General features: G+C 26.9%; 1 protein-coding gene across 1 annotated transcript; it reads right to left on the minus strand.

The window, feature by feature from the left end:
* Window positions 1–555: 555 nt before the first annotated feature.
* LOC127276940 (uncharacterized) lies at window positions 556–17,455 on the minus strand. Its single transcript, XM_051297693.1, has 2 exons — window positions 17,215–17,455; window positions 556–2,860 (listed from the first exon to the last, which is right to left on the minus strand). The coding sequence occupies exon 2, from the start codon at window positions 2,845–2,847 to the stop codon at window positions 865–867; it is 1,983 nt and encodes a 660-aa protein (XP_051153650.1). The 5' UTR covers window positions 2,848–2,860; window positions 17,215–17,455; the 3' UTR covers window positions 556–864.
* Window positions 17,456–27,360: the final 9,905 nt, after the last annotated feature.

The raw sequence follows: 27,360 nt of genomic DNA on the forward strand, positions 1-27,360 counted from the left end.
TTGATTTTGCGCCTTTTTGCCCACTGGCGGTAATACTAATACATGAGTTTTTGTAATGGAATATGGTTTGCGAGCAGCATACACCCATGAGCCAATTACAATAAGTTTAAACATTTTTATAGTCAATTTACAAGTAATTTCAGGGCATCTTTATGTAGTGTATGTGTGTGTGTGTCTGTATGTCACAAAATCTAGAGTACATATTATCTCTAATACACTTCAATGGATTGTCCTAAAATTTTATAGGCTTATTACAGTCATCAATACCTAAAATCAAACACAAGGATTTCCAAAAATATCAACATAATTTTTTTATGTCACTTTTTCAAAAATATTATTTTTAACCAAAAATTTTTTTACAATGAAAATATAATTTTTTTGTCCAAAAAACTGATTTCTCGCATTAAGACAAATTGAGTAACCTATATAAAGTCTACATTTTACTTAAAATCTATAAATTATATCATTTTTTAATTTTTGAAAAAAAAATTTTTTCATATCTTTTGAAATATTTTTTTTATGAAAATTTTTAATTCATTTTGTCAAAACCGTATTCCTGGCATGAAAACGAATCGATTCATGTATATAAAATTTACATTTTACCAACATTTATAAAATTGATCGCAATTTTATTTGTAATCCTTCTTTTAATCTTGAACATAAGTGCATCATGATGAGGAAGCTAAATGGTCATGAATTGAACACCTTGTTTATACTTTCATTAATTTCCTATGGATCATATTTTAATGTTACATGTTGTACTCTATGCGAATAACAACTAATACTTTCTTTCTCTTAGTTAAGTAAATATGAAATTACATTAAAAAATATTACAAAATTCATATAATATAGCTGTTACACAAATTAAAATTTGGAAATTTTCCCTGACTTTATTTGATTCAATTCACTTGAGGGGTACATTTCTTCTTTTCTATTCATACTGCTTTCCGCTTGAACTGCAACAGGATTTGTAGTAGTAGTTTTTATTACAATTTCTTCTAATTCTCTATCTAATTCTTCTCTAGTTTGTTTAGGTGTGTCTGCCATATGTATTAAGAAATGAGTTAGAGAACCCCACAGTGCTCCAAGTAGATGAAGCGACCATCCGAAAATAGAGTGAAGAGCATAACCTTGCAAAACTATCTCTATTACTCCTTTGATTATCTGGTATATGAATATAAGAAATAAGACCCCAGCACCGAATGTGCCGAAGGTAGTGAATTTTGTCCACAGTTTCGTCCAAGTGTTTTCAATAATTTTTTCTAATGCATTGTTGTCGAATAATTTTCCAAAACTTCCTCCGGAATTCGAAATTCTATACCCTTTTATTTCTCGAGCCAAATCGCTTAAAACTGCTTTCTTTTCGACGGGAAACATTATTCTCTCCCAAAGCAAATTTATGTCATATTGGGAGTATATTCCACTGGTAGCAAGATTGGCTGGAACTTCATATTCCCAAGTTGGTTTTGTTTCTGGTTTAATCACGTTTGGAGTTGTTGCTGTTGTAAGGAATGGCAGTACTTTATACCATTTTCCGGATAAGAAGAAATGAACAGGAAGTACTCGGCTGCATGGAATTTCTGTTCCAGTACCTTTCAAAATATGTGTTCTGGGACTCATAAAATAGGTTTTATTATTTCTAGAGACTTGAATTTCTGCATAACATGCTGTGCCTTGTTGAATTTGGACCTCCACTGGTAAACATTCAATTAAGTGTATTACTTCGCCAGCTACAACTGCCATGTAGCCGGCTTTCTTCATGAAGTCGTATGCAAATTCATCAGGAGAATGCATGGCGATGGATAACGAATTCTTCAATGTTTGCCTTTCTAAATTGCACTTTTGTAATAATACATCTCTGTATAAATTTTTTATCTGCGTTCTTATATGTTTTTCAATATATAGAAATTTTGAATTCATAAACAAAAAATTATCTAAATTCGATATAGTTTTTTCATTACTTGCAAAAGTTCTGCCTGGGTTCGTTTCAAAAACAATTAGCTGCGGATGTTCTGTAGTAATTAGATTGTACCCACATAAATTTTCAACACCTTTTGTCATCAAGGCAAATGTTATTTGTTTAGATGATATTGAATATACTGTCTCGGTATTATTAACTTGGTAGTCCGTCATTTTGCTTGCTATGCCTCGGTAAAGTACAGTATATTTATCAAATTTACAGATGTCCTTCGGTACTGGCTCCCAGAAGCTATTGCCTTCATCTCGATCCATGCATGTTCTCTCAGTTAGAGGACAAGCTGTTCCGGAACGTAAATGAATCTTGTTGTTTTCCAAGTTGATTCTAGCTTGATGATCGCTAAGGGTTATTGTCACAGTCCCTTGAACCACTACATTTTCCCATGTTCCATACGGATCTGAGAAAGTTGCTCCTTTACATTTACCTGTTCTATCCAAATTTCCTGCAAATAATGTTGGAATGGTAACTGTGTTATTTACCCTCAGTCCATCAATTATATGATCATCTCTAATTCTAAAGTGTCCAAACTTGTGAGCTTCTAGACAAGCCTCTCTGCTTATAGATTTGATATAATTATTTTCACCCTCTATAACTACTGATATGTGCGAAAACATTCCGCAGTGATAAACTGTGCGGTGAACTTCTATTTTACATTGGGTAACGGTCGCTTCTTTGTACGTATTAACTTGTAATAATTCAATGTATTGCTCTTGTGTGGTGATAGAAATGGGGGGCAATTCGCAACTGTCGACATCCAATAAGGACAGTGTAGTTACATTTAAATTTTGCGATGCGCAATCGTATCCGATGAATCCAGAAGATGATGGCAGCACCGAAATGATCCACAACAACAAAGATGTAGTGAACATATTCAGGTTTTTCCTATAATGACAAACAATGTTTTCATGGTATTAAAAAAATTTTAAGCACTTTAAGCATAATATACATCTATACATTATATATACATCTTTTTCTAAATCAATCTATCTATAGGGGAGACTGGGGCAAGCTGACCAGTTTATTTATTTTTGTTTGTTTAGAGAATTAATTGAAAGGAAAACTTCACTAAATATAAAAAATCAATAAACAATCTTCCCAATAAGGAAAATAATAAGATAAAATTAAATTTTCTATGGAAGAAACATCTTATTTATTATAAAACAAATAGTTTTAACTAATTGTTGTCGTTCACGAAGAAACGCCTGTCCGTGAACTTTGTAAAATTTCGTAAATCTCCGTAAAGTCGACAAAGATTCACGAAAGCGTTCACGAAGTTTCCTAGCCGATAGGTAATCTTCGTGAATTTATGTTGCAAGGGAGACAGACATAGGCCTGTGTTCAAAAAGCTCGAAACTCGATCGAGATTTTTCGAGCCTTTCGTTTTTGGAGTCGAGCCGAGTCGAGCATTATTAGTAAATTCGAGTACTCGAAAATAGTCGACTACTTGTGTAAATTGAATTTGAATATTAGATTGTTTGTAAGCTATTTACTATTTCTTCATAAATTTGTAATTTCCAATATGTAATCAATCACTTATCTGTTGATTAATTTTGTAATTTTTGCAAAACAATAAAAATTGAACGTTTAATATGCTCGAATTCACTTGAGTGCTTGAAAAATTCAAGTCATGCTCGGGCTCGACTCGGCTCGAAAAAATTTCGGCTCGACTCGTTTTGACATTCAAACTTTTTGCAAACCTCTACTAAAAAACAATTTTAATAAACATTACACGATTTTCTCACAAATTTCTTAAGAACTGATGCATAAAAATTTCTAGCGGAAGCGAAAAAACAAAATTTTGTTTATAAAATTGCACAAACACAATTAAAAAATGTCAAACTGAGGAAATAAGGTATTCTTAATATACTCTTTTTAAATTTATAATTGACATATTTTAAAGTTTGAACAATTCGGAGAAATTAACACCTCCACATGGCCGGTTTTTCCCAGTCTCAGTTAAATAATAAAATCAGAATCACACTTTTGCCTATATATTTCTCAGAATCCAAACTTTTGACGTAGTTTGTCGTTATGAACAACAAGGACCTAGATAGCACCGAATTTTGCAGGACCCGGTAAAAAGCGAGAAATATAACAAGATTTAAATTTTGAATATATTAAGCATAAGTTGATCATTTTCAATTATTCTGAATAGACGAATTTACGTTTTTACCCAATTCCCCAGTGAACATCTAAATATAAAAAATGAGTTCTTTTCTATTTCCAGTACAGATAAGTCAATAGAAAAGAATTTAAACTTCTTATTTTTCTTAATGCGCAAAGTTTATGTTTAATTATAGAAAATCAAAATTCAAGAATTTTAAAAAACGAAATCCACTATTGGAAATAGCATGAAAAAACCTTCAAAAAACATACCTGTCAAAATTTTTTTAATGCATTTATAGACAGAAAAAATTTAAATAGTAGGCAGTGTCAGTGAAAACTGATAAAATTGACCCCCTCTATCGCCCCCAAAATTTCAAAAAAGTCAAAAAATTTTTTCGGGATATTTTACTATCAGGTAGGACAACAATTTCCCCAAGTTTTACTTTTTTTCGAGAAATCTATTTTTTAACTCAGGACATTACACGTATAAAATGCCTTATATTTGTCATAAAATATATAAGGTCAAAATGAGAGAAAAACAAAATTATTTAAGAAAATTTTTAAATATTTTTTTCCTAATTCTACACATAATAAGGAACATTTTTTCTCTAAAATTTTTTTTTCCAAATGTCAATTGTTCATAAGTTATCATATTATTATCAATTGAAAAAGGGTTATTTTTTAAACAAATGGTCATACCTTACTCAAAAATCATCGTAGAAAAATTTGATTATTTCTTCACAAACTGTATTAATTTGAAATTTACAAAAAAATGAAAATTTTTTTCCATTTTAAACAATTAAACAATGAACTTTTTTTTAATTTTCTCTTTTTTATCGTTCAAGTTAAAGATATAAGCTTTAAGATGAATATTTGACGAAGATTATATCTTTATTAGAATTAAAGATAAGTAACTTTTTGTAAAGCCCTGATATCCAGTAAGTTGGGCAAATATTATTGAGCGGCAGTGTAGATATAGTAATGTTAGTTTCATTGAGCTTCAAATGTTAACCATTTTGCCCCTATGTCCCCTATGTGAGGCAAAATTCCTGAAGTGATCCAACATTAAAGTTGAAGATTTTCGGATCGGGCTGAAATTTGCACAAACTTTAGAACTATGAGTGAGTACTTCACCCACAAATTATTATTAAGTTTTATGCAAAACTGTAAGGGGGGAGGGGGTTCAAGTTTATCGTCAAATTTGAACAGTGGATTTTTTAAAAAATCGTATTTTCTATATAAATGGATGAAAAATTTTTGACCTCTATGCTGTCGAAAGATTTTTTTGTGCTCTTTCGAATGGTGAAAATTGTTTTTTTAAATTCAAAATTTACTCCTTTTTTGAAAATCAAATATATATATTTTTTTTAAAAGAGGCACTTTTTTTACCCTCAAAATGAAGCTTAAGATATATACTTTCAATACCAAAAAAAACTAAAATGACGTTTTTTTGGTTTTCGATATATTAATTAATTAATGATTATAAAAAATGGAATATTTTACAAAGAAATAAAGTTATCTTAATTCTGAAATTAGCAATTGAAAGTTGACGTAATTCGGCATCCAACAACCCCTATATGAAGTATTTTGAATGAGTAGATTGTTAATAAACAATTAGTTAAAATTGCAATTGTTTATTAACAATCTACACGGAGAAACTTTAGTTTGTAAAATTTGACATTATAATAATTATTTTTACAAAAAACCAATAGTAAGAGAGGATGAAGTGACAAAAATGACATTATTTTCTACTACTGTATTACAAAATAAATTTATCGGTATCATTTAAAAGTATAGTATATTATTAATAATTACAATAAGGAGTTGGAATGATTAATAAAAGCTATATGAATTGTAAATTAGGAAAAAGAGATATTCACAAAAAGAATTTTAAATAGAATAATTATGAAAAGTAACAGTTGAAATTTCACATATTACACTCTGTTTTAAAAATATTACTATTTTTATTGGAAAGAAGCAGAGGTGATAAAAATATTGCTCATCTTAAAATTGGTTGTTGTAACATCTAAAATTGTTTTTTGAAAACATTCCCATTGAAAATAGGAATTTTATTTCTTAGTAGCATTCGCTTGGTCGAACTTTACCGATGATGTACGAAAAATATCCGATTATTGCCGAATATAACCGATTGGGTTTAATCACGTAATAGTAATATTATCAATATGTATGTATTAAGTATATAGTTTGCAAATATGAGAAATGACTATTTTGAACATTTTATTCAATATTTAGATTTAACAAATTAGATTAATTTAAATAATAATTAAATCAAATGTATAATTTCATATAAAAAAATTATTTTTAAATATGTGTTTATTATTATTTTGTGTTTTATTAAAAATAATTTATTTATTTTAAGTGTTTCATAAAAATGTCTGAAAATCAAATATTGAAAAATTTTAATAAAAAATCAAAACAAAAAATAGTTTCAAAAAAAGTATATATCAAGTAATCATTGTAAAAAAGTAATTCTTAGAAAATTTTTTTATTATATTTATTTAAAATAATAACTTTTTAAAAAATCTAAATTTTTTGAATTATTGTTAAAATTTTGAAGAAATTTTCCAAATTTTTAATTAAAATTATTCAAAAAGTTAAACAGTGAAGGAAACACAAAATGAAATTTACTGAATAATATTTAATTTTGAGAATTTAATTTAAATTTTACTTTATTTATACTAATAATTTATATTTTAATTAATAAATTTAAATAAATTTAAAATATTAAATTTGATTTACACAGGTATTTAACATATATTTGTAGAAATTCTCTCGCAAGCGGCAATACTTTTTGTTGTTTAGTATATAAAGAAATTTTCTTTTTTCTCAAGCATGTATTGCGACGATTATGTGAATGTGTGTATTATTAAAATAAGTTATTTATATTAGTATTGTATTAAAAGCGTGCGTTCCTCAAGAATATGTAATATGTGTGATCCTTAATAAGAAATCTCTAAAGAGTAACGTAACGCGTATCCCATTGGTCGATTGTCGCCGTGGCGTCTATTCCATTGGTCGAATTCTTATTTCTCATCTTCGTCTCGCAAGAGCGTAAAACAGACACGATCTGACCGCGTACAGATTTACTGACACACAGAAATAAAAGTGGTGTGTGCGTCAGTTATCTTTGTCAAGCAACGACATTCAACTGACAGAACTTATATTTGATCGAATTTTCATATGCTCGATTTTTTGTTAAACAGAATAGCTATTTAGACAAATTCTTATTAGACAGAATTTTAATATAAAGAATTTACTTTTATCCTGAGTTTCATTTTTTAGAATTATTATTTCACAGAATTTCTATTTCATCGTTTTTTCACATTACAGAATTGTTACTTAACCTTTTTAGAATTTTCATTAATTAATTGAATGTTCGGTTATATAAAAATTCTGTCATATATAGAAAATCGGATGAACAGAAATTCTGTAAAATAATAATTCGGTCAAGTAAAAATTCGGTTAAAAGAAAATTCTATTTAATGTAATTCTAACAAATTAATTTTAGAACTTATTCATGCGCCCCAGTTAAACAAATTAAAGTAAACAAATTTTTTTTTAATAGGAATGCTATTATTATGGCGGCCTAAAAAGTGATAAATAAAAGATAGAAGTATAACTGTTGAAAGTTGCAATAAAAGAATAAATGTTTGCCAAAATAATTAAAATTATTGCGAGTAGGTATTATTTATGCCAGATTGAATCAAAATGAATCATGAAAGTTTTGAATATATTTTCGAATTGATTGAAGGTTCAAGAAGAAGTAATTCGTAAAAGCATTCAAAATTGGAAAATTTTTTTTCATTAAATATGGTTTAAAGAATGTTTTCAATGATTTAAAATATTTTAGACAACTTTGAATGTTTTTACGAATTATTTCTTCTTGGACCTTTAATTAATTCGACAAACTATTTAAAACTGTCATGTTTCATTTTGATGTAATCTGCCATAATGAATATTTGCAATAAATTGAAATATTTTATCGGACATTTATTCTTTTATTAAAATTTTTATAGTTCTACTTTTCTACGCCATAATAAAAGCATTCTAATTAAAAAAAATTGTTTGTGATTTTAATTTTTTATTTATTACTTTTTGGTTCATAAAGAAAAGTTGCTTAGGTTTGATGGTTTTCAAAATGTGTATATTTAGGTAAATATTTTTTTTAGCAAATATTATACTTCATAAACAAAGATCTTAAGAGATTCCATGAAATATTTAGAAAATTCTATAAAGTTTCTAAAAGGTGAAATATAATTTCTAAATATTTCTTTAGGTTTCTAAAAAGTTTCATCAAGTTTCTAAAAGGATCTATGAAGATTTCAGAAGATTTCTTGAAATTTTTAGATGCTTTCCTGAATTTTCTAGATATTTTCATGAAGTTTTAAAAATTTTGATGAAAATTTCCTAGATTTTTCTATTATGTTTCCAAAAAGTTCTACGAAGTTTATACATAGAAAGTTCCATAAAGATTCTAAAAGGTTATTCATTCAGTTTCTTCAAAAGTTCTACGAACTTTCTTTGTATAAAGTTCTATGAAATTTCAAGAAAGTACCATTAAGTTCCTAGAAGGTTTTATGAAGTTTCTGAATAGTTCCATGAAGTTTTTAGGAAGTTTCATGAAAACTCTAAAAAGTTCTATGAACAGAAAGTTCCATGAAGTTTCTAGAAATTTCCGTGAATATTTTAGAAGTTTTCATGAAGTTACTATAAAGTTCCATGCACATTGTTCCATGCACATTGTAGAAGGTTTTATGAAATTTCTAAAAGGCTTCATAAAACGTTGTAGAAAGTTTCATAAAGACTCTACAAGGTTTCATGAATGAAAAGTTCCACGAATTGTCTAGAAAGTTCTGTAAAGATTCTAGAAGGTTTCATTAAGTTTCTATGAAGTTCCATGAAGGCATTAAAAAGTTTCATTAAATTTTTTTTTAAATTCCACGACGTTTCTAGAAAATTCCACAAAAATTCTAGAAGGCTTCATGAAGTTTCTACGAAGTTTCATTAACTTTCTAGAAAGTTTTATGAAAACTCTAAAAAGTTTCATTAAGTTTCTTGAAAATTCTAGAAAGTTTCTAGAAAGTTCAGTTAAGTTTTAAGAAAGTTTCATAAAGACTCTATATGGTTTCATGAATAGAAAGTTCCATAAAGATTCTAGATCATTTCATTAAGTTCCTAGAAAGTTCCATGAAGTTCTTAGAAAGTTTCATGAAAACTCTGAAAAGTTCTATGAACAGAAAGTTCCATGAAGTTTCTAGAAAATTCAAATGAAAACCCTAAAAAGTTTTATGAGGTTTCTAGAAGGTTCCATAAAGTATATAGATAATTCCATGAAGATAGTACAAGGTATTGTGAATATAATGTTCCACAAAGTTTCTCAAAAATTTCAAGAAATTTCTATAAGTTTTTATAAATTTACTAGAACGTTCTATGAAGATTCTAAAAGTTTTCATTAAGTTTCTAGATGGTTCTATGTCCTTTCTAGAAAATGACAAACCAATTTCATATAAAAGCATTCTAATAAAATGTCGACTTTTGAGAGTATTGACATCATAAATTCCGGTCAAATAAATTATTATCGACAAAAGATTGAACTTTTGACTAATTTTCAATCATACTCTCTAAATTTGAATAAGCTAAAATTTCACTGTTTGAAACAGCGAATAAGGTTTTCACTGCAAATCAGCGGATACAGCTAATAAAATAGCGAAACACGAATCGGCGAACATCGGTGATTTTCGTCGGAAGATAAATTTATTTTTAAAATGGAGTATTCCACTGATTGAAATAGTTGTTAGTCGCTAATTCGCAGCTGCATACTTATAGCTTTTTCAATCAGCGACTATTCGCTGCCAATCAGCGGATTTTAGCTGATTCAAATTTAGAGAGTAACACATTTTGACATTTGCAATATGAATATTCTTTACTTATTTCTGGTCAAGCACGAAATACAAACTTAAAAGGCGCGCGCAGTCTACGTCTAGTATATACATATAATACTAGCTGTCGCACCCGTCTTCGACGGTTATAATATTTAGATTTAATAAATTTTGAAATTTATAATTACATCCAACTATACGTGTTCTCCTGTATTAAAATATCTTTTTATAAATTTTTAATTATTATTTATTCAATTCAATTTAATTTTTTCACTGCTTTTAATAAAATTAAAATAATTTAAAATTGTATTTAATTTTATAGTATTGAAAATAAAAATTATTTTAATCAATACAATTTAAATTAAAATTTTAAAAAACTTTAAAAATTATTTGAAGAATAAATTTTTAATAGAAAAATTTCTTTTAAAAATTTATTCTTCAAATAATTTTTAAAGTTTTTTAAAATTTTAATTTAAATTGTATTGATTAAAATAATTTTTATTTTCAATACTATAAAATTAAATACAATTTTAAATTATTTTAATTTTATTAAAAGCAGTGAAAAAATTAAATTGAATTGAATAAATAATAATTAAAAATTTATAAAAAGATATTTTAATACAGGAGAACACGTATAGTTGGATGTAATTATGAAAATAATTTAATTTTATTATATCTATTATATTATATTTAAGTTTATTTAGTTTATTTAGTTTTATTATATTTAAAAATAATTTGTATCTATAATAATAATAATAATAATAATATTCAATAATAATAATAATAATTTAAATATAATAATTGTTAATTTCAAAGAGTAAAAAAGTAATTTTCGATTTTTTATTTTTACAATATCTGATTTCATATTCAGATTTGCAATTATTAATTTTAAAATTCTGATAAAATTCTTAAATTAAAATTCTTAAAATTTCTTGTTACAAGCATACTTAATTGGTCACAAAATTTAAAAAAAAGAACGTTTAGTAAAGAATTATCAAAAAATAAAAAATGTTAAATTTTAAAAATTTTTTGAAAGTGTCATATTTTTGTTTAAATTAATATTTTTCATTGGTGTGCAGCTAAGATTGCGTTTAATACCCAACAGACTAAAAACATTATTGTTTTACTTATAAAAAGTTGAACATAACGAATTCTTATATTACAATGTTATTAAAAAAATTGGAAATTCAAAAATTTGATTTAGACTTTTAAATTCAGACTATTTATTAATTTAATAAAAAAATTGATTGTATTTATGTGAAAAAATTAGGTACAAATAGTTTCAAATCAATCTTACAAAAAATAAAAAATTTGCATTTTTTTGATTTTTTAAAATTTTTTGAAAAAATGTCATAACTTTCGTTCATGTTAATATTTTTTAATCAAATATGGCTAAGATTTTAAGTTACGTTAAGACTGAATACACTGCCAAGTTTCACCTCAATCGGTTGAGCCGTTTTAAAGTTTTGCCGGTACAAAATATTGACGACAGACAGACAGATAGACAGACAGACAGAATTTTTATTTATGGCATATTTGTTATCTTTACTACTTAAAATGATAAACTATGCAAGAAAAAATTAATTTGGAGCAATGTACAGACAAAAGTCTGATTTTATTAATATAGATAATATGTTTACTGTGATATTTGAAGGTGCAACTTGGAATATATAATATCGACTATGGTAAAATTTAGTATGTAGTAGTAATTTTTTTTCTATTATTGTGGAGGACTAAAAACTTTTATGTCAATATTCCCAAAACACTATAGTAATTTTATTTTCACATGGGATGGATATTTACCATAGTTTTTGTAAATTTCATAATTCTTTTTCAGTTATTAATATATTTATAAAGCTCGTTTTCAACGATTCACCAACTTCAGTTTCCTATTTTTTTTATTAAAATTTTCTACTGTTTAGAAATATAAATCCATAATTATTATATTACTCTTTCCAAATTAAGAATACTCACTCAGTATAATATTTAAATAGTAATTTTCACAAAGGTAACGCTATATCCTCGTTTACTATTGGCTTTTTGTAAAATTTAGTATTATAATATCAAATTTTATAAATTAAAGTTTCTCCGTGTACTTATCCAAAATAGTTCATATAGGTCTCTTTGGGTTCGAAATTACCTTAACTTTCAATTGGTAAGTACATACGATAACATTATTTCTTTGTAATATATTTCATTTTTATTGTTATTCAACTAAAACTGAACCAAAATACTTGTTCTTTAGCCTACTGTACTTTAGTACATCCATAGTTTGTCTATAGGGAAATGTAATTAAAAAGTATTGCGCAGCGCTAGCTGCCATACAAATCATGTGCGCATGAAAATATATTTTTAAGTTTACCATAAAAATTTTGTGTAATGTTAGAATCACAGTGGGCAAAAAACCTTGTTCGTTTTAATAACGCTTTTAGAACATTTGGCGGACATGAAAAGTTCTAAAAACGTCCTTACAACGTTTTTAGAACGAACATGCTTTTTGCCCACTGGGAAGAAAAACTTTCAGGAAATTTATTTTTCTAACTTTCAACAAATTAACAGTGTTAACTTAAACTTTGAGGACATTTGAAACTTGCAAACTTATCGCCATTAACTTCCTGTAAAGTTCGGTGCTATTTAAACAAAAATGTCCATTAAAAAATTTGTGTATCTATATATGTTAGCAATATTTTGTTCCAGCATCATGTATGTATGAACGGATTAATCGATTGAAATGAAACTTGACAGTCTCTTAGATATTAGTCTAACTTAAAATCTTAGCCATTCCCGATTAAGATAGTTATTTATGTGTCAAGGGCGCAAAAGTAGGGGAATCGAGACTCTTTTGAGTTCGACGTATGAACGAAGCGAATGCGACAATCGAGTGAGTCGAGATTTCCCTATTTGCGCCCATGTCCTATATATAAAATTTTTATAACAATTTGCGTCAAAAACTCAACTAAATTGCTGTGATGGAAGTGGAAAGTGTGCGTAAAAGTACGATTTCCCCTCCTTTTAAGCACTAGAGCGTACTCTCTAAATTGAAATAGTGACTATTCGCTTATTCCTAGCTGCATACTCTGCGATGATTAAAATAGCGACTATTGGCTAGGAATCAGCGACTATTCGCTAGTAAAAAGCGAATTTTCAATGAGTAATTATTCACTTATTCCCAGCTGCATACTCTGCGCTAAGAATAAGCGAATAGTCGCTAATTTAGATTTAGAGAGTAAAAGACAGCGATTTAGTCGAGTTTTTGAAGCAAGGTGTTATAAAAAATATTAATTTGTATGGAAGAGGTATGCTACGTTTTTAATAATTCGAAAAATCAAAAATTTTCAAAAGTATTATTACACTTTAGAAGCATTAAAAAAAGGGTTCAAACAAAAATTATTTTCTTGTCAATTACTTTATTAAAAGGAAAGAAACCTTCTGTAAAATATTAAAAATGAACACATCTTCAAGAAAAAATAAAAAAAAAATGTTTATTGGATTTTTCTGGCCACCTGAGGGCACTGAAGTCAAACAAAAAAAATTTGGTCAATTGTCGGACAAGCTGCAGCCTCTTAGGGTCATCGGATTTAAAAACAAAAAAAGCGTTTTAAAGACAAGTCCAACATGTGAAATGTAAACAAACATGAAAATGGAAGAAATGACTGCCTATTTTGTGCACGCTTTTTTTTTGAAACGAGATAACAATTTTTCTTTCTCTATGCAGAAATAGAAAATTGTTAAATAAAATTATAAAATTACATCTTATTTAACTATAATAAAATGAAAATTAAATTGTTTTAGACATTTTCTCAAGGTTACGAAAAGAGAATATCTGACGCATGAACGATGAGGACATAGGTGGGAGAAATAGTGTGGGAAGGGGTAAAAGACCTAGTCTCTGTCCTCTGGTGGGGGTGTAATTGAGGGTTGACGTGCAATAAGAGGATACGCATGAAAGTGAAAGTCCCCGCGTATAGCGATTCTGCGGCTGCGCGAGGGGCTAAAGAAAATCCTGCGCGTCCCCTTATTGCACGTGAACCCTCAATTTCAGAATTTTACCCTTTCCAACATGAGACCAGTACATGAGCCATTCCATTACTGGCTCAAGTAGATTTTCTTTTTGATTAATACTAGTTCACAAAAAGTTCTAGAGTGAACCTGATGAATCTTTTTGTTTAAATATTTAGCTTATAATAATTTTTTCACCTTGATTTTATTTTTCAAATTTTTTTTTTTTTTCATTTTTTCTTTTCTGTGGATAAAATTATTTAAACAAAAAGTTTCCTGAGACCAATTCCAAAACATTTTGCAAGATTTTCTTATTGTTTTCATAAATGCAATAAACCAAAAAAAAATTTTAAACGATTAAAATAAAAATAAATGAATTTGTTTATAAAAAATTAATATTTTTTAAAATAAAAATTTAAAAAAATTTTCTTGACAACACTTGTTAAAAATCAAAAAACAACTTTTATTTTCTTAAAACAGTTTTTCAAAAATTCTTTTTGATGCAAATATATATGTGATTAAAAATAGATATTATACTTTTGAAAAAAACCAAAATTTAAAAATTTTTACCCGAAAATTTATAAATATTTATTAGTTAGTTGACTAATTTAATTAATATTTAACTTGTGTTGGGTTACTAAAAATTTCAGGCACTTTTTCCTAAGTATACCAAAAAAGTATTACTTAGAGCAGAGATTTCACTATTGCAGTGAAACTTATCTCTGTTCCAGTTAAAGCTTTCTTTTCGTATACAATAAATTACAAAACTGACAGTACTGAACCAGTAGTGGTTACCAGTACTGGTGTAGTAAACTTTTGATTGTGTGGAAAAATTAATGAAAATTGAAGAAAAGTTCTCATGTAGCGTTGCCAGATATTTTGATTATATTATGAAAAATATTTTTAGAAATTAATTTATTTGCATGTCTTATATATATTTAATGACACTTTTTTAACATTATATTCATTATATATTTATTTTGTATCATACAAATTTTGGTCATTTTCTTAATGTAAGAAAATTGTAATTGACAAATATGTATGACAAAGCAAGGAATTCCCTTAAGAACCAATGTTAAAAAAACTAAATCGGTCATAACTTTTTCCACAAGTACCTGCAAGTATCAAAAATTTAACTGCATCTCTATATAAGCTTTATTCCCAATAGTACGTAATATTGCAGTAATATTAAAATGTCCACCTCATGGTAATATTACCGGTTAATATAACTGTAATATTACACGCTTACTTTCACAGCATCGGATATTTAAGGATATTCCTGCGATATCCTAGGGATATCCATTTGATTCCGGCGGTTTGGACTTCCCTAGGATATCATCTGGATATCCTAGGGATATCGAAACCGCCGAAATAAAATAAATATCCCTAAGATGTCCCAGCGATATCCTTAAATATTCGGTGGTGTGAGGGTATTTGAAATACATAAAAATTTCAATCCCTTATATTAAAATGCAAAAAAAGATAATAATTAATCACTCAAATAGTCTTAAGTGATTTTTGAAATTTTTGTAATATTACTGTAATGTTACCGTAATATTAACCGGTAATATTACCACTCTCTGAATTTCAATTATCGACTTTTCGCTTATTCGTAGCTGCATACTTTGGGCTGATTTAAATAGCGACTATTCGCTAGTAATAAGCGAATTTTCAATGAATGATTATTCACTTATTCCCAGTTGCATACTCTGCGCTAAGAATAATCGAATATTTACTAATTCAAAGCTAATAGTCGCTAATTCAGATTTAGAGAACGAATTTGTAGCATCTTAATTTATAAGATTCATTCGAGTTCAGAAAAATCTTAATACAAGATTTTCTTTTTACTGTGTAGAAATAATTTATCATGTGAACGGAAAATATAAAGAAAACAAGGCTGTACTGATAAAAGTAATTGAAATTTTTTGAAAGGCCTAAGAGACAAAAGAGCATAAAAAATCAGTATTTCTACTAGGACATTACCGATATTTTCTGAGTGTCCCGAATTCCGTTAAAAAAAGGTTCAACCTGTTACATTATTTTTGGAATAGAAAACTCAAAATCGATGAAAATTCGATCTTTCAAATTTGTCGGGTATTAGGACTTTAAGAAGTAAAATGCAAGCATAAAATGAACTCTCCAAATTTGAATTAGCAACTACTCGCTTATTCGTATACCTGCTTACTCTGGGGTGATTAAGGGGGGTATGTTTAATTTGGTGTAAAAATGGCACTTTTTTGATAATTTTTTTCGGAGATATAAAGTGTGTTACTTTATTAACTTAATTTCCTTAACTTAAATATTTGAAATAAATTTTCTTAAATTCTCCTTCAAAAATATTGCAAATTAAACGAGTGTCAGTAAATCTCTTCAGGCGCCTCGTAAAAAAATGGATTTGCAGTGTTCAACGTAACTCGCAACAGAATCATCTAAATTTGAAAAAAAAATTTTTTGTTCAAGGGCATGTTTTTGAGGTAACTACGAGAGGTTTCTTTTTTATTTTTCGGAGCACTTGAAACCCAAAAACTCGATTTTCGATGAAAAAATCGATCTATTTTTTACTGTATAATTATTAATTATTTAAAAAAAAGTTCTCGTAGTTACCTGGGGAATTTAGCCAAGAAGAACTGTGCCAAATTTCAGAACGATCGGTTCTGTAGATTTTGAGATATCGTAAACACGGACTTCACAAAGGTCATTTCGAGAAAAACGCAATTTTAAATTTTGACAATTTTTAAAATTTGACTTCAGATTCGTTATCAGCGACTCCAAAAATTATACATACACATTAACGACATCAGAAAACATTCAGAAATGTCCGCAAAATGTTAAACACAAACTACATTCAAAATATACGAAAACACAGCCCGCGGAGCAACCGACACCTGAATGTTCAAATGCTCATAACTTCGTCAATTTTGTTCCGTTCGGCTTAAAATTTTTACACAATATTCTTGAAATACTATATATTCATTTAAAAAATTTGAAGAAAATACAAAGAAAAATTAAATACCATACCCCCCCTTAAAATAGCGACTATTCACTAGCAATCAGCGAATTTTCAATGAGTGATTATTCACTTATTCCCAGCTGCATATTCTGCGCTAAGAATAAGCGAATAGTCACTAATTCAAAGCGAATAGTCGCTAATTCAAATTTAGAGAGAAAAAATAAAATTTGGTATTATATCTACTTTTCTTAAAAGTAACTATTATATTTGTTCAAACTTACTTTTTGGACAATATAGTTGATATATTGTATATTTTTTATATTATAACTGGATTAATGCCTTTAGTATGGTGTATGAAGATACTTGTTTCAGATGATTAAACATGTTTAAAACTGTTCACAGATATTCCATGATTTAGCTAATGTTGTTATAAAATATTAAGCTATAAATTCTTAATTGACAAAATTGCACCTTAGTAGATTTTTAATGATATTTAATTTGAAATAAAAAACTTTTTTTTTAAATTACTAGATATTACAGAGTGAACTGTCTGTTTGACACTAAAAACCTTTATTATTGTATGGCTTCTTGTAACACAACTTTTGGAAGGTTAGAAATATCTGTAAAGAGAAAAACGTTTCTGTTTGGTCTATATACATAGACGACGGGAAAGCGTGGGCGGTTACATGCTCTAATTCTACGTTTGGTCCTATAAGATTCAACATGATGTTCCCACCCTAGAGAATTTCTTTTAAGGGGAGAGACTTGTGAAAATTCCAACCCATCAAAATTTGTAATGTTTAGGGGTGTCGACTTTTTTCTGATATTATGAAGTATTAAAAATTATAATATACTTTTAAAAATTTTGGAACAATTAATTACTTATTAATTTCTTAAATAAAACTTTAAAGTTTCTAAACATAAAATTTTAACTTTTTTCATAATTGTTATGACTTTTTTATTGCAAAATATCTTACACTTTTTCCCTCACAACATCTGGATATTCAAGATATCCAAAAGACGTTCTAGAAGTATCATTTTATCCGAGGAAATTTAAGATACCCTTAGAATCTCTCATGGATGTCCGTGCATGTCTTGAGGATATTCTAATTTCTCAATGCTTCTAGAACTTCCGTACTCGTGTGGAAATTTTTCAAAAGTTGCCCATTATGAGATTGGGCGCTAATCTGGCCCCAACTTGGCTTCTTAAAGTTGGGATATCCCTTTCAAATCCCACTCTTAAGTTAGTATTTCCCAATCAAAACCCAATTTTAAATTATAAAATTAAAATAATATTTATTTAAATAATAAATTAAAATTAGTATATTGAACATATACTAATAATAAAAATTAATTAATTTACTGTTTGCTTCACAATCGACGTACACGGGAAAAAAATTGTAATAATATTTAATATTTTGAAATCAATTTTTACTATAGTTGGTAGCATGTAATGGAAACTAACGGATTTCATTAATTATTATTATCACTTTTAAGAAAGCCTGAAATAAAAATAATATTATATAATATAGTCAGAAAATAAAAATTAGTAAAGTCATTTGAAAAATTAAGATTTTACTATAAGAAACTTAAATGACAATTTTTATTAAGAATTCCAGAAATATCATTATAAAATGATTACGTTAATTGCTTCAATATTTTCATATTTTGGTATAGCCGATACGAAAATTTCAGAAAAGAAGGTTGGGGAAGAGGGACCGAAGGCAACCGAGCGAGTCTGAACGAATTTGACCGATTGCTAACGAAAAGTCATAAGGATTACTCCTGTATTTGACTATATTTTCCATTCATTCTATTTCAGTTATATTTTTAAAAATGATTTGTTTTTCGAATTTATGTAAAATATATATTGTATTTCTTTAATCAATATTAAGATTAAACTGAATTTTTTTTAATTATCAAGAGTTTTATAAGAAATCATAAAAAATTCATGATCATTGTTACTTTAAAAAATGACCTCTTAAACGTTAGTTTAAGTTAGTTATTGTTTTCTTACGAATATTAAAAAAAATAGCGCATATAATTCAAACTAATAAATAAAGCGTTTCTTGCAAGTGCATTAAAATCTATCTTCTTAGTATATAAGGAAATTTTCTACCTTCGTAAAACATGTATATAATATAAGTGTGTGCGTTGCGATATTCTGCGTTTATGTATATGTGTATTTTCGATGAGTTAGGTAGGGATATATGTTAAGAAAATCAAAGAAAACATGCGTGCGTGTGTAGTAGTGTATATATATAAACCATACCAGTATCCTCTGCTACAATAGAGAACAATTAACAGCGATGACCCAATCCTTCGACAGGTATAGCAAATAATGAAAATTTTTTTTCTTTTATTTTAACGTCATTTTCAATTTTCCGTATAGTTTTAGCAAACGAAATGCGCGCTTTTTAATTTCCCTTCCCTTTTTCATATAGTTTTAGTAAAAATAAGAAAACTTTCTTATGAATTTTAGAATAGTAATTTTAATTTCTGTTAAGATTGTTTCTACAAAGCTTTTGCTAAAAATATATTAATTTTTAATAAATAGCCTTAGTTTTCATGACTTGCCAAAGAATATACTAAATTTTTATATCATTTTTAACATTTATTGTAAAGGATTTTCTTTCCGTGTAGTAAATTAACATTCTTATTTAAATTTACCTTCCTTTGTTATTTTACTGTCACGTGGCTATTTTACATATATGAATAATATGCTTAATAAACAAACAAGAGGATTGCAATTGTAAAAAGTATATAAATTTTTTCTTCTGTTATGTGATTGGGCAAACTTTGGTCAACCCATATTGGCCCTAACTGGGATTTCCCAAAGTGAAGTTTATTGAATTTGCTGTTAAAAATCAGTAAAAATTGATAAACGCCAATATTTTTTAAGAAATTAGTATATTACAAAAAAATTAGGTTACCACTCTCGAAATTTGAATTAGCGACTATTCGCTTATTCGTAGCTACATACTCTGGGCTGATTAAAATAGCGACTATTCGCTAGCAATTAGCGATTATTCGCTAGTAATCAGCGATTATTCGCTAGTAATCAGCGAATTTTCAATGAGTGATTATTCAGTTATTCCCAGCTGCATACTCTGCGCTAAGAATAAGCTAATTGTCACTAATTCAAAGCGAATAGTCGCTAATTCAGATTTAGAGAGCGCAGAAACTTATATTTCATGAAATAAATAAATTACAAAAACTTGGTTAAAAGTTTAATAATTTGTAACTAAAATTTTCTAAATAATTTATTCAACTAAATTATTATTTATTTAATTAAATTGAATGATTAATATACATTAAAAGTATACTATTTATTAATTGCAATTTTTGTTAATCTAACCTGTCATATAATTATTGTATATTTACTTTAAAATTCTTATATGCGTTAGTTAGCGTAGTTGGCTAAAGATTTAGGTTATAAGTCCGTAGATCCGGTCGTTGGTTTGAATGCTGCCGAGTGTTAGAGAATTTATTTTATATAAGTTCGCTACAATTTTAAGGTGTCTGTATTAAATATGACAAAATCGAAAAATATGCGATTACTGTAGCTTAATAACCTATTTTTTATTTTTTATAAATATTATTTCCACTTATCTAACACTCACAATATTTGGGCATAAATGGGATAATAATAATGTATATTTAGTTTAGTTGAAAATTATATATATGCTCTCTTACTCTGAATTAGTGGAAATTCACTGATTCGCCAGTAAATTTTAACTTATTTAAATTAGTGCTATACTTATAACTGGTTACTCAGTGAACTTTTACTGCTGAATCAGTGTATTTTCACTTATTCACCAGTGTATTTTCACTAGTTTGAATAAGTGGTATCCTTGTCAGTGATTCAGATTAAGAGAGTGGGGTATTCTATTTTAAACTTGTACCCCTAGTAAACAATTGACAATATAAGACAAATTTTAAATAATTATTTCTACTATTTAATTAATTCAAATTACTTTTGCAATGAGTAGTTTCGAAAGAGAAATTTCTGTACTTTATTATTGTACAAAAATTTTTTTTGAAAAATATTTAATTAGTATAAAAAATTTAGTTTGAAGGTTAAACTTTTAATTATCTAGGAACACGTCTCCTTTTTATTTCCCTAAAGTCTATAATAGACATTTTAGAGGATTTTAAGAAATTAATTGAAATTATACGTTTCAGGGGTTGAAATTTGTAAAATTTTAGTACCACCGTTTGAATATAAATCATACAAATTTCAACACGTTTCAACCTTTGAAACATATGAGAATTTTAATTAATTTCTCAAAATCCTCTAAAATCTATTATAAACTTTACGGAAATAAAAAATAGAATAAGCTTTCTTTCGGCATAGATTTTTTCAAAATCGGAGACAACTTGTTTTAAGATATTCAGAAGTTTAACCTTTAAACTAAATTTTTTATACTAATTTTATACTGTCAATAGTTTACTAGGAGTAAAATTTTAAAATACATTGAAAGAAAATACGTAACAAATTTTAATAATTATATTAGACATTTTCGTTAATATTTTTTAATTTAGGGAAAACGTGTAAAAATGGGAAATATTAATACAAAAAAAAATGTAGAAAATATTTTTCAGTCTTTAAGAAAATGTATTTCAAATTTTAGTAAATATTTACGAATCTTAACATAATTTCAGACGCATGAATATGCACTAAGCTAATTTTTTAGAATTGTGTTTTAATCGAATTTTATTTTGTAGAATATTATTTTTGCATAATAGTAATTTAAAATAATCTTAATTTTGCAGAATATTTATTTGTTAGAAATTTTATTTTACAGAATAAATTATTAACCGATTATCAATGTTGCCGAATTTTTATTCAGACGAAAAGTAATTAGCCAGAAATTCAGTTTGATCAAATTTCAATTTGTGCGAAACGTTGTTTTGTAGAACATTCATTTTGCAGAATAGTAATTCAAAAAATTAATTGTTATGCAGAAAGAAGATTAAAAAGAATATTAATTCAACATAATATCCTTCTGTTCGAATATTCATTTAACAGAAAGTGGAAATGGCCAAAATTCATTATGACAGAAATAATTGGCGCGAAGTTTAAAATTGACCAATCCCAATTTTTATGATAATTTCTGATTGGTCAATTTTAAACTTCGCGTCGAATTATTTCTGTTATAATGAATTTCGGGCATTTCCACTTCCTGTAAAATTAATATTCGAACAGAAAAATATTATGTTAAATTAATATTCTTTTTAATCTTCTTTCTGCATAATAATTAATTTTTTTAATTACTATTCTGCAAAATGAATATTCTACAAAACAACGTTTCGCACAAATTGAGATTGGATTAAATTGAATTTCCGGCTAATTACTTTTCGTTTAAATAAAAATTCGACAACATTGATAATCGGTTAATAATTTATTCTGCAAAATTAAAACAAATTAAAACAAGCTACAAATTAAAATTCATTTTGACACTTTTTCCCTAAATTGAAAAGTATTTACGAAATTTTGTTATATATTTTCTTTCAGTGTAGAATGCCTCATATGCATTATTTTAACAATTAGAATATTTAGCTATAAATAGGCTAAATTTAGTATTTTTCAACCTTAGTAATTGATTGGGATCAGCGTTAGAATTTTAAAAGCAAAGTTTGTGCGTTCTTTTGGAAGGCCCATTTTGAACATTGGGAAACCCAATCTGGGACAGATTGTCTTTTCACACGGGAAGGATATTCTAAAATATTCATTACTGTGAGGGTTTTATAATTCTGAACAATTAATCGAATAAAATTTAAAAAATTCAATTTTTCAAAAAAAGAAATTTTTTAATAATGAAAAAAATTATAAAATAATTTAAAAATACTTTTATTACTTATTTATAGAGGATTATGATCTTCGGTTCTGGAGAAATATCATGAAAAATTAATTGTTACTTCTGAACAATGTCAAGTTTAATTATTTTAAATATTAACTTTTTTAAAAACTTTTAGTATTTTTGATTGAAATTTTTCTATATGCTTCTTCTCACAATTCTGAATATATACTTAATTTACAGATTTTAATTTTTTTTAAATTTTTGCAAAGAATAAAATTGTTAAAATATAATTTTTTACTGTCAATAAAAAAAATTTAGATTTCAAATCCAATGATACTAGCAACTTCATATAGATAAATGCTCAAGAACACTGGTAATCTTCAGAGCTGTGGACTAACTTTCTCAATTTCTTCTTGGAGTAAAAAAGCAACATTATTTTATTCGAAAAATTTACAACTAATAATATTTTTTTTAATATTTGTTAAATAACAATTTTAACGATACAACTGCACCCAAGTAGCACATAAGTCAAGTGACTGTTAGGTCTATAATGTTAATTTGTCCGTGACTTTTCTCGTAAAATACTGAATGGATTGAGTTAAAATTTTAAGGAGTTCCAAATATGATAAGGAATGGTTGTCATGTATGAAAATGTTAATATATTGTTAAATAATTATTATAAAACACTTGGAAATAGTTATAGAAAATTTGATGTTAGGAGTGTTGAATTTTACGAGGAAAGTTACGGACAAATTAACATCACACAGACCTAACAGTCACATGACCTTAAGTTCTTTATGATAAAATAGAAAAAGATAATAATTAGTCAAATATTTTTAACTGGTTTTTGAATTTTTTTGCAATTTACATATTACTGTAATACTACAGTTGTATTAACCGGTAAGGTTAATAATAACAATAATATTATTATTCGCCGTGAGGCGGACATTTTAATAATACGTACTACATGGACAATAATTATATTTTTTATAGTTTGCAAAAATGTAATAAATATACACGATGATCATTTACCAATATCAATGCGAGAGATACCGTGGGTGGCCCAGTTTCCGTCTAGGACCCAGTTTCGGTCCATTTTTTACAAATATCTCGTATAATAATTTAAATTATTTTTCAACAATATTTTATTCTTTTTGGCATGCAACGGACTTATTAGTTGAAATAAACAAATAAAAGAAAATAATTTTTTTATAACTGTTGTCTTCAAAATTGAAGTGGACGGAAATTGGGTCTTAGCTGGACAAAAAATGGGCCACCCACGGTATGTCTTTTTAATAAAAAAAATTGCAGTTTTAAACACAAAAATTTTGTAGTAAAAAATGTATTTTTGAAGTACTGTATAAAAGAATATCATTTAAAATGAATTATTAATTAAAGTACTTACAATCTAAATTTAAATTAGTGAAATATTGTACTTATAAAATAATTAAAATTTAATCACTAAATCACTGCTAAACGATTCAAAGGCTCTGTTTTCAGTACTTTATTATTAAATTTTTCCTGATTTAATCTTATAGTGCAGCATTTTATTTAATAAACAAAATATAAATAATAAAAGAAATCAACATTTTTCTGTCTTTGGTATCGTTAGAATCTTTGTTAAATGGAGATTATGAAATAATATTAATAATTAAAAAACTTTTTAAACGTAAAAAATTGTATTTGCGTAGAAGTCATTAAAAATATAACCTCACGTTGATAAGGCCATCAGTGTACCCGAGGACCGACTTCATTCAAGCCAACAGAAAATATAGAGTCTTAGATAACAGTTACTACTCACAGGAACATCACATACAATGTATTCCGATTATCAACGCATGGGACAAATTCAAGGTCCCCTATTCAGAAAATTGACACTTGTCTGAACTATTTTATTCTTATTTTATGTTTTTCGTATTTTTCCACTTAGGCTTAAAGATTTGGCACACTATCCGATTTGTGTCGGACGGCAAAAAATCGGACGACAAAAAATTTTCAGTGGACTGAAGAAGTAAATAGGGCTTTGCACACTTTCCGATTTAAAATCGGACCGACAAAATGTCGTTGTGCTGCCGGAAGAATCGACTACAACGTCCGACTGTCGGATGATGTCGTCAAAGCAGTCTCTTATGAAAAGCAATAGATGCTTGCACACTATCCGACAATTTTTCGTCCGATGTTTATATAATCAGGTAGTTTTTCCAATTCTACGTGACTCTATTAGAAAAATTTGAATTTTCTTATTTGTTTATAACAATTTGTGTAAACAAAGTAATTTTTTAAACAATATATAATTAAAATTTTTTTTTTCTAAACCATAGAGGTAAAATACTCTCTGTTTGTTAACTCCATAATTAAAATATCATTAGGCTCATAGATTCAGGTAGTTTCCGATTTTTACGACGTAGCAGACAAGCTGTGACAACTATATTTTTAATATTCATTTTTTAAAAGCAAATATCAAATTATAATAATACTTTGCTGCACACAGTACTCTGGCTAACGTGCGACTGAAATCATACCTTAAAGAATTCCTTCGGATACCTGAAGTTTTCGTAGGATGATCAAATGTCGTACGACAAAAATCGGACAGTGTGTAAAGCTCGTTCGTCCGACAAAAAATCGTCCGACTTTTTGTCGTCCGACACAAATCGGATAGTGTGCAACGTGCCTTATTTCTACCAAAATTATATTTTCCAGACTTCTCAAATACTATTTTCTGATGCATGCAAGTCTTTTATAGTAAACACATGTTAACAATTTAAAGAAACTTGACATCCGCTCTTCTGAGAATAAGGGTATTTCTTTAAAAAATTGTAAATACTTGTAACTAAATACTTCTAATCTTTTGAAGAGTAAGAGTACCTTCTCCATTAATAAATTATAAAATATATAAATTTTTTTTCTGGAAAAATGTATCATCTAATGAAAGCAACATTCGATGCGCATATAAACGAATATTTTACAGCATTAAATGTAAAGCTTTCAACGTTTCAATATAGAAACAAAAAAATTTTATTTAAAAAATAGTACTATTTAAAAATAAAAAAAAAAACGGGTACAAAGTTTTCAAACCTAGGTAAACATATGAACCGCATATCATTTTTTGTAATATCTTTGCAACTCTCTGTTTTCTTTAAAAACATTTAAATAGATTACCTACTACTGACTTAATTGAATAATTAAAATGTTACTATTTTATTACCACGAGTAGCCAAAAAAATTTCTCAAATTATACAAATGTTAATTGAAAAATTTTTGAAAAGAAAAGTATTATGCATTTAATAAATCTTTAATAACACTGGTAATTTTTTTATTAATATAAATAGCCACATTACTATTTTTAAAAAATGATAATTTTTAATTTATTTAACATTGAACAATTTAATGAAGGAATGTTTTTATAAATACCATATTTTCGTTTTTAAAAAATATATAACGACAAAAATATAACGTGTGCATTCATCAGTTAATGTGCACATTATTTGAGCCCCTCAAACTATCAATAAAAAAATTACTCGGATTTTTTGATAAAAGTATATAGGTAATCTTTCATGTAATAAAGAAATTATGTACATACAACAATAAAAATTGTGAACGTGTAAATGTATTTATGTAGATAGTAAAATTAGGAGAAATGACCACAACTGTCTTGCAGCCATATTATATTTTTCTCAAATATGGAATAACTTTAAAATAATTTTTTTTAAAACATATTAATACTTGGCAGATAACAGCAATTTTGCTTCCTCGTGTAGGAAGCTTTTTAGTCCTTTCGTTTGTAAAAATTTTCAAAGTGTCGGAAACAAATTTTTCTCTATATAGAAACATGTTATATGAGATCCTGATCAATTGTGAGGATGTATATATGTGTGTGTATTGTGTGTGTATGGATCCCTTTTTTGTTTAGAAGATAACTTTAACAGGTTTTAATGGATTTAGATAAAATTCGGTAGGCTCATTTATCATATTAATATCTCAAATCTAACCAAAGGATTTTAAAAAAAAACCCAAAAAAAAAATTTTATCGTCTTTTTTCCAAAAATTTTTTTTTAATCGAAAAAATTTTTTAATAGAAAAATTTAAGATTATATATAATAAAATCGTATTCCTTACGTCAAGACAAATCGATCAGTATATATAATTAGTATAGTTTTAATTTAAATTTAAAGTATTAATGGAAGTTAAAAAATCAAAAATTCACATTTTGGCTATAAAATTTTGTGATTATTTAAATTTAAGTTTATAGATGAAATAATTGTATTCCTTACATGAAAACGAATCGATTGGTATATATATAAAATTTACATTTGAAGTAAATTTAATAAATTAATGAAAGTTAAAAAATAGAAAATACACATTTTAGCTGAAAAATTTTATATTTATTTAAATTCAAGTTTAAATATAAAATAATTGTGTTCCTTGCATTAAAACGAATCGATATAATTGTAAATAATTATAAATTATATATTATTTTTCATTAATATTTAGAAATTTCGGTTAAAATATGAATTTTTGATTTTTTAACTTTCATTAATTCTTTAAATTTTACTCAAATGTATAGGTACTCTAATGTTAATATTATTATATTATTTTTGTATGTTTATTTCAATGTTAATGCTT

This window comes from Leptopilina boulardi, unplaced genomic scaffold, assembly GCF_019393585.1.
Source record: "Leptopilina boulardi isolate dan_hultmark-lab unplaced genomic scaffold, ZJU_Lbou_2.1 LbouV2_161, whole genome shotgun sequence".
Classification (NCBI taxonomy): Eukaryota; Metazoa; Arthropoda; class Insecta; order Hymenoptera; family Figitidae; genus Leptopilina; species Leptopilina boulardi.

Coding starts and splice junctions, on each gene's coding strand:
- LOC127276940 (XM_051297693.1), bottom strand. CDS start 2,847: ATGTTCACTACATCTTTGTTGTTGTGGATCATTTCGGTGCTGCCATCA.